General features: G+C 37.3%; 1 protein-coding gene and 1 pseudogene across 1 annotated transcript; both read right to left on the minus strand.

The window, feature by feature from the left end:
* Positions 1-5,398: 5,398 nt before the first annotated feature.
* On the minus strand, positions 5,399-6,333 carry LOC113886030 (annotated as a pseudogene).
* A 6,375-nt stretch (positions 6,334-12,708) lies between these two features.
* LOC113886031 lies at positions 12,709-13,647 on the minus strand. Its single transcript, XM_027531971.1, has one exon. The coding sequence runs from the start codon at positions 13,645-13,647 to the stop codon at positions 12,709-12,711; it is 939 nt and encodes a 312-aa protein (XP_027387772.1).

Genomic DNA, 13,647 nt, shown 5'->3' on the forward strand with positions numbered 1-13,647 from the left:
GGAAAGAGAAAAACATGGTCATTGGAGGGAATTCTTTTTTTTTTTTTTCATTTGGAGTAGAGTGTTCCATATAAATGATTCACTATTTAGGCATCCTTTTGACCTATATAATCACTTAACTCTGGGTCTATTTACGGAAGCACAGTACATATAAATCCAATATTTATAAAGCCTCATTTTCAAATATAATAAATATATTTTCTATTAAAATATTTAGCCATGTTTATCATCATTAAAACGTGCATGGCAGCTGTATGCATAACAATTAAAATTGGAAATAATTCAAATTTATGTTCAGCAATGGATGAATAGATGAGTGAGTCATAGTATAATACATAAAATATGCAGATCCATATATGTACATATGTATGTGTACATATAAATATAGATAAACATATACAGATGGCATCTATATATGGGATTTAGAGTGACATTCAGTGACATTAAGTCTCTTAATTCTTCACCTTCAGCCACAAACTGCCTCATCTGTCTACCCCATGATGCCATATCATTTTTTACCATTTTCTATGTGTGCCATAAAAATCAACCCTGAATATCCATTGGACAGTGTTGTTGGTGAGGCTGAAGCCCCAATGCTTTCGCCACCTGATATGAAGCACTGACTGATTGAAAAAGACCCTGATGCTGGGGAATATTGAAGGCTAAAGGAGAAGCAGGTAGCAGCTGTCTGTCTTTTTATATGTTTTTTTTTTTTCACATGAAATAATCCTACCAACTCTCTTTTCTCTGTTGTATGCTAAATAAGTTCTCTTTTCTTTTCAATCTTATTTAAGTTAGAAATCATCATGAAAACATTCTCCAACACCTTGTAATTGTTTTAACCTTCCTACTTAAAGTTCAGAAAACTGTCATTTCTAAACAGCACATTTTTAGACTTGAGATATGCTGTAAGTCAGATGATACACCGAATCAGACTTATTCTCCTCTGTGTAACAAGTAATTGCATAGTGTTCAGGATATAAATGGGATTTTATACATAATTCCATGCATGAATATATGAGGAATATTTGCCTGAATTTTCACATTAGTATTTCCAGACTTAATAGTCTCAAGTCACAGATGTGAGATGAATATACTCACCTTTCTTCTTGCTGGAAATCTCAACACCAAATTTAATTTGCAACATGCTTCCTTTGACTCAGAAGATAGCTCTGTATTGGTGTCAGGAATGATAGGTACCCAGCTTTCTGCTGTCTTTAGTGTCGAGAGGGCCAGCACAGCCCAGGTCTCAGAGCCCCTTTTGAAACCAATCTGCATCACAGGTCAGCATCTCTAACTCTGTCTTAGTGTATGTTTCTTCAGCTTTAAGGTAGCAAACATCTGCACCTTTCTCAGTTCTCCCCTGAGTGGTTGTGATCACTGTGCTATGAAGGTGTGTCCTGGATTTCATATATGCCAGGCAATAAATATGTTATGTATGTTAGTTGCTCAGTCGTGTCCGACTCTTTGCAACCCCACAGATTGCAGCCCACCAGGCCCCTCTGTCTAGGAGGTTCTCCGGGCAAGAACACCGGAGTGGGTTGCCATTTCCTTCTCCAAAAGGAACTATAGAAGAAAGAAAGTGAAGTCACTCAGTCGTGTCCGACCCTTTGAGACCTCATTGTAGCCCACCAGGCTTCTCCGTCCGTGGAATTTCCCAGGCAAGAGTACTGGAGTGGGTTGCCAGTTCAAATACTCTCCAAGGATTTCCATTTCTCAAGAGGCAAGCTCTTGAGAAAAGAAGCAGTTGCAGTTGACATGTCCACAGTTGTCTAATTTTTCACTTCAAGAGGGATTCTCTGTCAATCCTAAACTCATCAATTAGTGATTAAGATTTCTTCACAGATTCACCTGGATATTTTTTCAAAATCAGATCTTCATCCAGCAGTTCTGAGGAGCATTTGAGGTTTTGAGATTCTGCATCTCATACAATCTCCTAGCCAGAGCTACTAATTCCCAGTCCACTCTGTGAATAAAAGGTTTTAAAGGATTGGGCAACATTCTGACAAGTTATCTTAATATTAACATGGCAACAAATTTTAATATGATGAGGTAAATCATTTATCCTTGTACAAAAATGTATTTAATCAATTTTATATGTAAATACAAAATATACATATTAATTCAAAGTCCAATCTATATGCTATTGGATTTAAAGTTATGGGGTAAGAATTCAGAATATTAACTTAATTTTTTACTTTTTTAGGTGCTCACTATTAATGATTCTAGTTGCTAAGTTATATATATAAAATATTTTATTAGGCACTTATGTTTCATGTTACTTCTATTCTTATATATTATATTTTCACTTTTTGTTCTAAAATAGGAAAATTGGAACCATACTTAGAAATGATTGTATCAAGATAATTGCACACTCAAGTCAGGAGAGATCTTATAGTTAAATATAAGAAGAGTCAGTTACTTTTACCAGTTTATACTTGTGTTACATTGAAAATGAAAGTCACTCAGTTGTATCCAATTCTTTGCGACCCCATGGACTATGGGTTCATAGAATTCTTACAGGCCAGAATACTGGAGTGGGTAGCCTTTCCCTTCTCCATGGGATCTTCCCAACCCAGAGATCAAACCCAGGTCTCCTGCATTACAGGCGGATTCTTTACCATCTGAGCCACAAGGGAACCTAGTGTTTCTCAATTTTATACTCATTTAAACTCATTAAAAAATTATCAGGGGAGTTTTTTCTCTTTTTTTTTAATTTCAATACTGAGGGTGAACTCTATGCCAATCAAGTCAAAATTTTAGGGTGTGAGGTCAGATATCAATATTTATCAAAAACTTCTCAACTTTTAATGTGCATGGAAATAACCTAAGGATCTTGATCAAAAGCAGATTCTGATAGTAAGTCTCGTGTATGGTTTGAGACTATACATTTTAAATAAAATTTCTCAGATTTTTGCCACTATTTCTCATCCGTAGACCACTCTGAGGAACAAGGTTCTAGAGGACCTTTTGTTTTGAATACCTCCCACTAGAGTTCTTTCAGATTCAAGGAAAATCCACCATGCCCATGCATCAAAAATCTTTTAGCTTTGGATTTTCTGTGGCTGCAGGATTCTGACATGTTTGGAGAAAAATACTGTGTCGGGAATGCCACCTTATAAGTGAACAGACTACAACTGAAGTTGCTTCAGTGTGCCAAATAAAAGAAGTGAGAGAGAGAGTTGGAGTTTGGTAATGGTCAGATATAGAAAGAATGTAAACAAGAAGTAAACAGATCATTTCTATAATTATTCAGAAATTAAACATATGAAGATACCTATAGAGCCATTCTTTCAGTTCTGACAGGGTTTATGTATGATTTAGCTGATTTATATATACATATATATATATATATATATACATATTCTGACTATATATAACAGACTAGGAATCATGCCTAAGATAGAAATTGTAATTGTAACCATTTTAACCTTCTTTTATAGTACTGATGTAAATTAAGTCAAATAATATGAAAATAATAAGACAAATAATATGAAAATTAAGTCAAATAATATGAAATAATTGAAAATGAATGTTTGACATTGATGAATGAGTGGATAATGAACCACATGGGTGGTAAATAAAATTATGTTATATATATACATATATATATAGCCATATATTTGGACACTACAGGTGAATAAGGCAGCACACTACCCAAAGAACTTTGATCTGTTAGTAATGAGTAAGACGCTTTGAACTGAGAAGAGGCAGAAGACAACTGAGTATCTAGAGTTTCATGTGAATTTATAGCTACCAGATGTTAATGACCAGAAGTTAAAAAGGAGCAATATGAGGGGAGAGAAGTGATGTTTCCAAGATAAAACTGACAAGAAATGGCAATTGTTTATAATTTATGTGGCAAAAGGGTGTGAACCTCATGAAAGTAATACAACTTACATAATTTGGGGTTATTATGAGTAGTTTTTTTTTTTTTTTTTAGTAGAATGTTATATATTTTTCTTTTTTTTTCTTTTTTTTTTAAATTTTTATTTAATTAGTATACATGTGTTCCCCATCCTGAAGCCTCCTCCCTCCTCCCTCCCCATACCATCCCTCTGGGTTGTCCCAGTGCACCAGCCCCAAGCATCCAGCATCGTGCATTGAACCTGGACTGGCATCTCGTTTCATACATGACATTTCACATGTTTCAATGCCATTCTCCCAAATCTTCCCACCCTCTCCCTCTCCCACAGAGTCCATAAGACTGTTCTATACATCAGTGTCTCTTTTGCTGTCTCATATACAGGGTTATCGTTACCATCTTTCTAAATTCCATATATATGCGTTAGTATACTTTATTGGTGTTTTTCCTTCTGGCTTACTTCACTCTGTATAATAGGAGTAGTTGTTAACGTAAATTTATTGTTGTAGTTTAATGGCAAGATTGTGTTGGATGGACGCTTTGCAACCCTGTGGACTGTATCCCACAAGGCTCCTCTCTCTGTGAGATTTCCCAGGCAAGAATACTGGAGGGGTTGCCATTTCCTTCTCCAGGGAATCTTCCCCACCCAAGGACTGAACTCACGTCTCCTGCGTTGGCAGCTGTATTCTTTACCATTGAGCTACCAGGGAAGCCCCTAGAGATAATAATGTGTTGGGCTACTTGTGTAAAATTGTTGGCATTAAACATGATAATTTGAATCTCTTTGATTAGTCTTACTATAAGTTTCTGCAGTCACTCTGCATTTGATCTTTTTGCTTGATCAACACAAGTTTGAAATATTTTGATTATTTTCATTAAATCAAATGAAATAAAAGCAAAAATCACATTGGAGAGATCTAGTGAAAAGCAATACAATCTCACAGGAGATAGAAACTTAATGTGTAGAAAGAAATTACCTGGAAGGCCTTACACTTACCCACAGTAACCTGGGGCCAATAGATTACTTTGGGTATAATCACAGTTCTTGGAGCCAGACATTCTAGTCTCTGTCTTTATTATGTTTGAGACTATGGCTATTTACTCAAATTAAACAAGCTTCAATTTATTCATCTTTCAAACAAAAACAATACTAGGGCTTGCCTTGAAAGAATATCATAAATATTAAAGAAAGTTGTCTAATATAAAGTGTTGGGCACAGAGTTTGATATTTTATACTATCTCAATAGTAATATGTTATTACATTATGATGATCATCATAGTGATTCTTGTTGTTTGTATTCTTTTTATAGTACACTGGAACTTCTTTAATTCTCAAGAGTCTGTGACTTTATTCTTGATATTTCTCCTTATATAGTCAATATAACACAAACTCAAAGGAATTAGCCTGGAGGGAATTTGGGGAATGTATTGTATGGGAAAATGATCCTGAATTTCAAAAATTTGAACAACAAAGTGAAAACATTACATATCTCAGAAAAGGTATTTTTGATATGACACCAACGTTGAGTCTATTCATCTACATTTTCCACTGTCCAGAATTTTCTTCAGGGCCAATTTGACATCCTTATTCCACAGACTGTAGGTCCGAGGATTCAGCATGGGCACAATGCAGGTATAAAACACAGAGGACACTTTCCCTTGGTCCATGGGACTCACAGATGAAGGCTGCAGGTACATGAATGCTGCAGATCCATAGAAAACAGCAACAGCCAAGATGTAGGAACTGCAGGTGCTGAAGGCTTTGGACCTGGCCTCCGTGGAGTGGATGTGGAAGATTTTGTAGAGGATGAAGATATAGGAGATAAGAATAGTTAAGGCAGGAATCAGGATTTTTAAAGAGCTGCAGACTAGAGCCAATGATTCTTTGAAATAGATGCTAGAACAGGATAGCTCCATGAGTGGAAAAACATCACAGAAATAATGGTTAATCACATTGGCCTTGCAGAAATAAAGTCTCAACATAAGGCAAGTACGGAATGTCAATTGAATGATGCAAAAGATGTAAACTGCTGCTGTGAGCTGGAAGAACCTATAATAAGACATGATGGCATTATAAAGCAAGCACTTACAGATGCAGCATAGCAGTCATATACCATTTCAGTCAACATACAACTCTCTGAAATAAAAAAAAGAAGAAAGAAGTAGAGCTGAGTCATTCACTCAGGGTAGGAGATGATATTTTTCTCTGTCACAAAGCTCACCAGCATTTTAGGGGTATTGATAGTGGACTGATAGAGATCAATAAAGGACAAATTTCTGAAGAAATAGTACATGGGGGTGTGCAGGTGAAAACTGATCCCAATCAGTGTGATCATCCCCTGGTTCCCCATCACCATGACCACATACATTCCTAGGAAGAGGAGGAAAAGGGGCAGCTGGAGTTGTGCCTGTTCTGTGATCCCAGCAAGGATGAACTCAGTCACTGAGGAGTGATTTCCAGGATCCATTTTCATCTCAGCAGGTTCTAATTAAAAAAGCAGAAAATGAGTGTACTTATGTGTGTGTTTGTATGTGTGAGAGAGAGAGATTTATGCATGTGTGTGTGAGAGAGAGGAAGAGAGGTTTATGCACATGTGTGCATGTGTGTATGAAAGAGAGAGAGACAGAGAGTAAATCTGTAATCATTCTTTATCCTTCATCAGAGGAAATACGTAATGCAGGGAAATTTCAAGCATCTCCTACTACTCTAGGACAAACAATGAATCTGGTTGAACTAGAATAGAAATTATAAACTTCAAGAACTTTATAATTAAGAAATTTCATAAAGTTTAAGATAAACAATTTATGTATTTTTAAAATCCATCAGCACGAACATTTCTAGTATTATTTATGAGTACTCTTCTTTCCTCCAAGTTTCTATGTTCATAAATTAATATGCATGATGAATGGCATAGTATTTTCCTTCCATTTATAATAAGTAGTAGTCTTGTATGCTTTCTATAATTAATGCAGAGATGATTCACAAGTCAGGGGAAAGTAGCTATATCAGTTGAGACTATCTTCTTTAGCAACATCTCAGCTGAAAATATCTGAAATGTGACAACCAGTATCATTTCAGCTGAGATCTGATGATTTAATATTCCAGCTTTCTTCTCCCTGGACTTTGAACCCAGAGGACAGAAATGTAACTGCTTGGCAGACATCATGCTTATACCTCAGTAGGTTTTCCCCCTCCAGGAACCATTAGAAAAAGACTTTTTCTAATTTGGATAATCTTAGAGGTGAGAGTACAATGGTCTAAATACAAGTCAGGTACTCCACCACTGTGATCAGGGCATCAGGGTACCAAGATTGATCTATGCAATTTGACTTCATTATTTAAATGGTGGAGGTGAGAAAATGATTCTATTCTCCAAATCATAAAATGCTTTTGAACACAAACACTAGGTGTCTGCTATGCCAACCTTTTTAAAATATAATCATATATTTTGCATGTGCTCTTAATAGAATTCAAAGATGGTAGAGATGTGGGTGAGTAAAGTAAATGCAAAATAAAATAAGTAATTTTAGAGTTAATTCAATACTAGTCAACCAGTGTGATGCTTTTGTGTGTGTGTGTGTGTGTATCAAAGTTTTATTTGATTAAACCATTTAAGTGCCTAATCTGGGCATAAATTAGCTGTTATATATTAACTGAATAACTGTTATACCCATAATAGCATGGTTATCTTATGGCTTTTTTTTAACTAATTCATTTATTTTAATTGGAGGCTAATTACTTTACAATATTGTAGTGGTTTTTGCCATACATTGACATGAATCAGCCATAGATATAAATTTGTCCCCCATCCTGAACTCCCCTCCTTCCTTCCTCCCCATCCCATCCCTCATGGTCATCCCAGCGTACAGGCCTTTAGTGCCCTGTCTCATGCATTAAACCTGGACTGGCGATCAATTTCACCTATGGTAATATATATGTTTTAATGCTATTCTCTCATATCATCCCACCCTCACCTTCTCCTGCAGAGTCCAAAAGTCTGATATTTATATCCGTGTCTCTTTTGCTATCTTGCATATAGGATCATAGTTACCATCTTTCTAAATTCCATATATATGCATTAATATACTGTATTGGTGTTTTACTTTCTGACTTACTTCACTCTGTATAATAGGCTTCAGTTTCATACACCTCATTAGAACTGATTCAAATGCATTCTTTTTAATATCTGAGTAATATTCCATTGTGTATATGTACCACAGCTTTTTTCTCCATTCATCTGCAAATGGACATCTAGGTTGCTTCCATGTCCTGGCTATTGTAAACAGTGCTGCGATGAATGTTGGGGTACATGTGTCTCTTTCAGTTCTGGTTTCCTCGGTATGTATGCCCAGTGGTGGGATTGCTGGGTTGTATGGCAGCTCTATTTCCAGTTTTTTAACTTTTTCTGTTTTCTCATTGTTAGTGTATAGGAATGCAAGGGATTTCTGTGTGCTAATTTTATATCCTGCAACTTTACTATATTCATTGAGTAGCTCTAGTAATTTTCTGGTGGTGTCTTTAGGGTTTTCTATGTAGAGGATCATGCCACACTATTCTCTATAGTGACTGTACTAGTTTGCATTCCCACCAGCAGTGTAAGAGGGTTCCCTTTTCTCTGCACCCTCTCCAGCATTTATTGTTTGTAGACTTTTTGATAGCAGCCATTCTGACTGGCATGACATGGTACCTCATTGTGGGATGCTGAAGCTGAAGCTCCAATAGTTTGGCCTCCTGATGCGAAGAGCTGAATCACTGGAAAAGACCATGATGCTGGGAAAGATTGAAGGCAGTAGAAAAAGGAAGGGACAACAGAGGATGAGATGGTTGGATGGCCATCACTGACTCAGTGAACATGACTTTGAGTAAGCTCTGGGAGATGGAGTGCTGCAGTTCCTGAGGTCACACAGTGTCAAACACGACTGAGTGATTGAACAACAACAATAATGAAAGGTCAGACACAGAAAGAATGTAAACAAAAGTATAAGCATATTTTCCTATGACTCTACGTCCTGAAAAATATTCAGATACCCATAGAAGCCATTCTTTCCGTTCTGACAGGATACATTTTCTGATTTAGGTGAATACATATGTTGTTTTTGTTCAGTCACTCAGTCATGTATGACTCTTTGTGACCCTATGAACTGAAGCACACCAGGCTTCCCTGTCCTTCACCATCTCTCAGAGCTTGCTCAAATTCATGTCCATTGAGTCAATGATGCCATCCAACCATCTCATCCTCTGCCATCCACTTCTCCTTCAGGCTTCAATCTTTCCTGGCATTAGGGTCTATTCTAATGAGTCAGGTGGCCAAAGTACTGGAGATTCAGTTTCAGCATCAGTCCTTCCAATGAATATTCAGGGTCAATTTCTTTTAGGACTGACTGATTTGATCTCCTTGCAGTCCAGGGGACTCTGAAGAGTCTTCTCCAATACCACAGTTTAAAAGCATCAATTCTTAAGCTTGTACTTCCAGTTTATGGAATCAAGATTGTACAAGCTGAAACAATCTAACAGAGTAAGAATCATGCCTGAGATGAGTGCTTTTATAAATCTTTTTTTTTTTTTTTTGGAGGATAGGAGTTTTAATTGTAGCTGTTTTCCTTCTTTTATATTACTGATGAGAATTAAGTCAAATAATACAAGAGCACTTGGAAAATGAATGTCTGACATTGATAAATGAATGGGTAATGGAATACAAGGGTTCAGTTCAGTTCAATTCAATCTCTCAATTATGTCTGACTCTGTGTGACTCCATAGACTGCAGTAGGCCAAGCCTCCCTGTCCATCACCAACTCCCAGAGTTTACTCAAACTCATGTCCATTGAGTCAGTGATGCCATCCAACCATCTCATCCTCAACTTCAGCATCAGTCCTTCCAATAAATATTCAGGACTGATTTCTTTAGGATGGACTAGTTGAATCTTCTTGCATTCCAAGGGACTCTCCTGAGTCTTCTCCAACACCACAGTTCAAAAGCATCAATTCTTTGGTGCTCAGCTTTCTTTACATTCCAACTCTCACATCCATACATGACTACTAGAAAAACCATAGCTCTGACTAGATGGACCTTTGTTAGTATAGTAATGTCTCTGCTTTTTAATATGCTATCTAGGTTGGCCATAACTTTTCTTCCAAGGAGCAAGTGTCTTTTAATTTCATGGGTGCAATCACCATCTGCAGTGGTTTTGGAGCCCAAGAAAATAAAGTCTGTCACTGTTTCCATTGTTTCAGCATCTATTTGCCATGAAGTGATGGAACTCGATGCCATGATCTTAGTTTTCTGAATGTTGAGTTTTAAGCCAACTTTTTCACTCTTCTCTTTCACCTTCATCAAGAGGCTCTTTAGTTCTTCTTCACTTTCTGCCTGTAAGGGTGGTATCATCTGCATATCTGAAGCTACTGATATTTCTCCTGACAATCTCAATTCCAGCTTTTGCTTCATCCAGCCCAGCATTTCGCATGATGTACTCCACATGTAAGTTAAATAAGCAGTAAGGAAGAAAGTGCAATTGAAAATGAAGTTGTGTCCAACTTTTTGCGACCCCATGGACTGTACTCTACCAGGCTCCTCCATCCATGGGATTTTTCAGGCAAGAATACTGGAGTGGGTTGCCATTTCCTTCTCCAGGAGATCTTCCTGACCTAGGGATTGAACCCAGGCTCCCACAGTGAAGGCAGATGCTTTACTGGCTGAGCCACCAGGAAGTCCATACTAAAGTTGGTAGCTATTCCCTTCTCCAGGGAATCTTCCCAACCAAGGGATTCAACCCGGGTCTCCCACATTGCAAATGGATTCTTTACCAGCTAAGCCACAAGAGAAGCCCTAAATAAGCACAGTGACAATATACATCCTTGCCGTACTCCTTTCCTGATTTGTAACCAGTCTATTGTTCCATGTCCAGTTCTAACTGTTGCTTCTCGACCTGCATATAGATTTCTCAGGAAGCAGGTCAGGTGGCCTGGTATTCCCATCTCTTTAAGAATTTTCCAGGTTTTGTGATCCACAGAGTCAAAGGCTTTGGCATAGTCAATAAAGTAAAAGCAGATTTTTTTTGGAACTCTTGCTATTTCGATGATCCAACGGATGTTGGCAATTTGATCTCTTTGACTTTTCTAAGTTCAGCTTGAACTCTAAATTCAGCTTGAACATCTGGTAAGTTCATGGTTCTCATAGCATTGGAGCCTCAGATGAATAAGGCCACACACTATCCAAAGAGCATGATCTTAATGAGTAAGATGGTTTATTTGGGAAAAGACTGAAGACAATTGAGCATCTAAAATATCATGTGAATTCATAGTTACAAGACAAATGTCCAGAAGCAGAAAAGCAATATTTCAAGTGGCAGAGAAGAGAAATTTCAAACACAAACCAACATGAAATAGCAATTAGTTGTGGTTACCCGGTGTACGAGACAGCAAAAGAGACACTGATGTATAGAACAGTCTTATGAACTCTGTGGGAGAGGGAGAGGGTGGGAAGATTTGGGAGAATGACATTGAAACATGTAAAATATCATGTAAGAAACGAGATGCCAGTCCAGGTTCGATGCACGATACTGGATGCTTGGGGCTAGTGCACTGGGACGACCCAGAGGGATGGTAGGGGAGGGAGGAGGGAGGAGGGTTCAGGATGGGAAATACATGTATACCTGTGGCGGATTCATTTTGATATTTGGCAAAACTAATACAATTATTTAAAGTTTAAAAACAAAATTAAATTAAATTTTAAAAAAAGGAAAAAAGAGAAATCTTGAAAAAAAAATGAAATAGCAATTATTTGTAAATTATGGGGCAAAAGAGCCTTAATCATACCACAGTGATAAAAATTAGCATATCAGCAGTTGCTCTGTAAGTAGCTATAGCATTGCAGTAAGATGTCAAGGTTGTTGAGGTTGCTTTTATAAAAACTTTTTTCTATCAAATATAGTAATTTAAGTCTCTAATATGAGACTATAGTAAGTATCCTTTGTTCTTGTTTTGATTAGGTAGGTTAGATATATCTTGATTATTTTTATGATACTAGATGAAATAAAAGTAAAAATAGCATTAAGGAGATCTAGAGGAAAGCAACACAGTCTTATAGGGAACTGAAGTTGCTTGATGTGTAGAAGAAAATTCCTAGGGAAACCTTAGTTCATGCATATTCAGTCATGTCTGACTCTTTGCGCACACCATGGACTGTATCTAACCAGGCTCTTCTGTCCATGGGATTTTTTCAGACAAGAATAGTGGAATGGGTTGCCATTTCTGCCTTCAGGGAATCTTCCCAGCCCCGGCATCAAACACTTGTCTCATGCATTGGTAAATGGGTTCTTTACTACTAGCACTACCTCCCACAATTACATGGGGCCAAAGAATCATCTTGAGAAAAATCATAGGTCTTGGAAACAAACAAGCTAGGCTTTACCACTTGTTATATTTAGGACTGTGGGCAAATAATCAAACTAAATTCGACTAGGGTTTACTCTGATATAGGCTGTGAATATAAATAAAGTTATCCATTTCAAATGCTGGAAATAGTGCATAATATTTAATAAAATTTTGATAACATAGTTACTAGGATTGTTTTCAAAATCTTCATTCCCTCCTCTATGTTGTTCTTGGCATTATCATTGCAAATAAAACTAAGACTCCTTTAACCCTCAAGGGTTTTTAGAATATTATTCATAATCACAGTTTCTGATTTTATATATAATGACTTTAATATATGTTGAAGAAGAGGCCTGAGGTAGAATTTTGGATATATATTTTTTATATGTCACTAAGTTTCCCAAATCAATAAACTCAATACATATTATATGTCAGGGAGCAAAAGGACTTCTGTGTCATCATGATAGTGATTCTATTCATACACATTTTTCAATCTCCAGAATTTTTTCAGGGCAAGTTTGACATCCTTGTTACGCAGACTGTAAATCAGAGGATTCAGCATAGGTACAATGCAGGTATAAAACACAGAGGACACTTTTCCTTGATCCATGGAGCTCACAGATGATGGCTGTAGGTATGTAAATGTCGCAGATCCAGAAAAAACAGCAACAGCTGAAATGTGAGAGCTACATGTGCTGAAGGCTTTGGACCTGCCCTCAATGGAGTGGATTTGGAGGATGCTGGAGAGAATGAAGATGTAGGAAGCAAGGATGGTTAAGGAAGGTATCACAATGTTAAATGCACTCAAGACTAGAACCAATAATTTGTTGATGTAGGTGCTAGAACAAGATAGCTCCAAGAGTGGAAAAAGATCACAGAAATAATGGTTAACCATCTTGTTCTTGCAGAAAAAGACTCTCAACATAAAGCCTGTATGGATTGTAGACCCGATGAAGCCCAAAATATAAACTCCCACTGTGAGGCGGAAGCAGATGTGGTAAGACATGATGACATTATAAAGCAAGGGGTTACAGATGGCAACATAGCGGTCAAATGCCATTACAGCCAACATGTAACCCTCTGCAATGATAAAAATGATGAAGAAATAGAGCTGAGTCATGCATTCAGTGTAGGAGATAATATTCTTCTCTGTCACAAAACTCACCAGCATTTTGGGGGTTATGACAGTGGAATGACAGAAGTCGATAAAGGACAGGTTGATGAGGAAGTAATACATTGGGGTGTGCAGGTGAGAACTGAGCCCAATCAGTGTGATCATGCCCAAGTTCCCCACCACCGTGACCACATAGATTCCTAGGAAGAGGAAGAAAAAGAGCAGCTGGAGGTGTGGCTGTTCTGTGAGACCAGCAAGGATGAACTCAGTCACTAAGGAGTGATTTCCAGGGTCCAT

Source organism: Bos indicus x Bos taurus, chromosome 29 (genome assembly GCF_003369695.1).
Source record: "Bos indicus x Bos taurus breed Angus x Brahman F1 hybrid chromosome 29, Bos_hybrid_MaternalHap_v2.0, whole genome shotgun sequence".
Classification (NCBI taxonomy): Eukaryota; Metazoa; Chordata; class Mammalia; order Artiodactyla; family Bovidae; genus Bos; species Bos indicus x Bos taurus.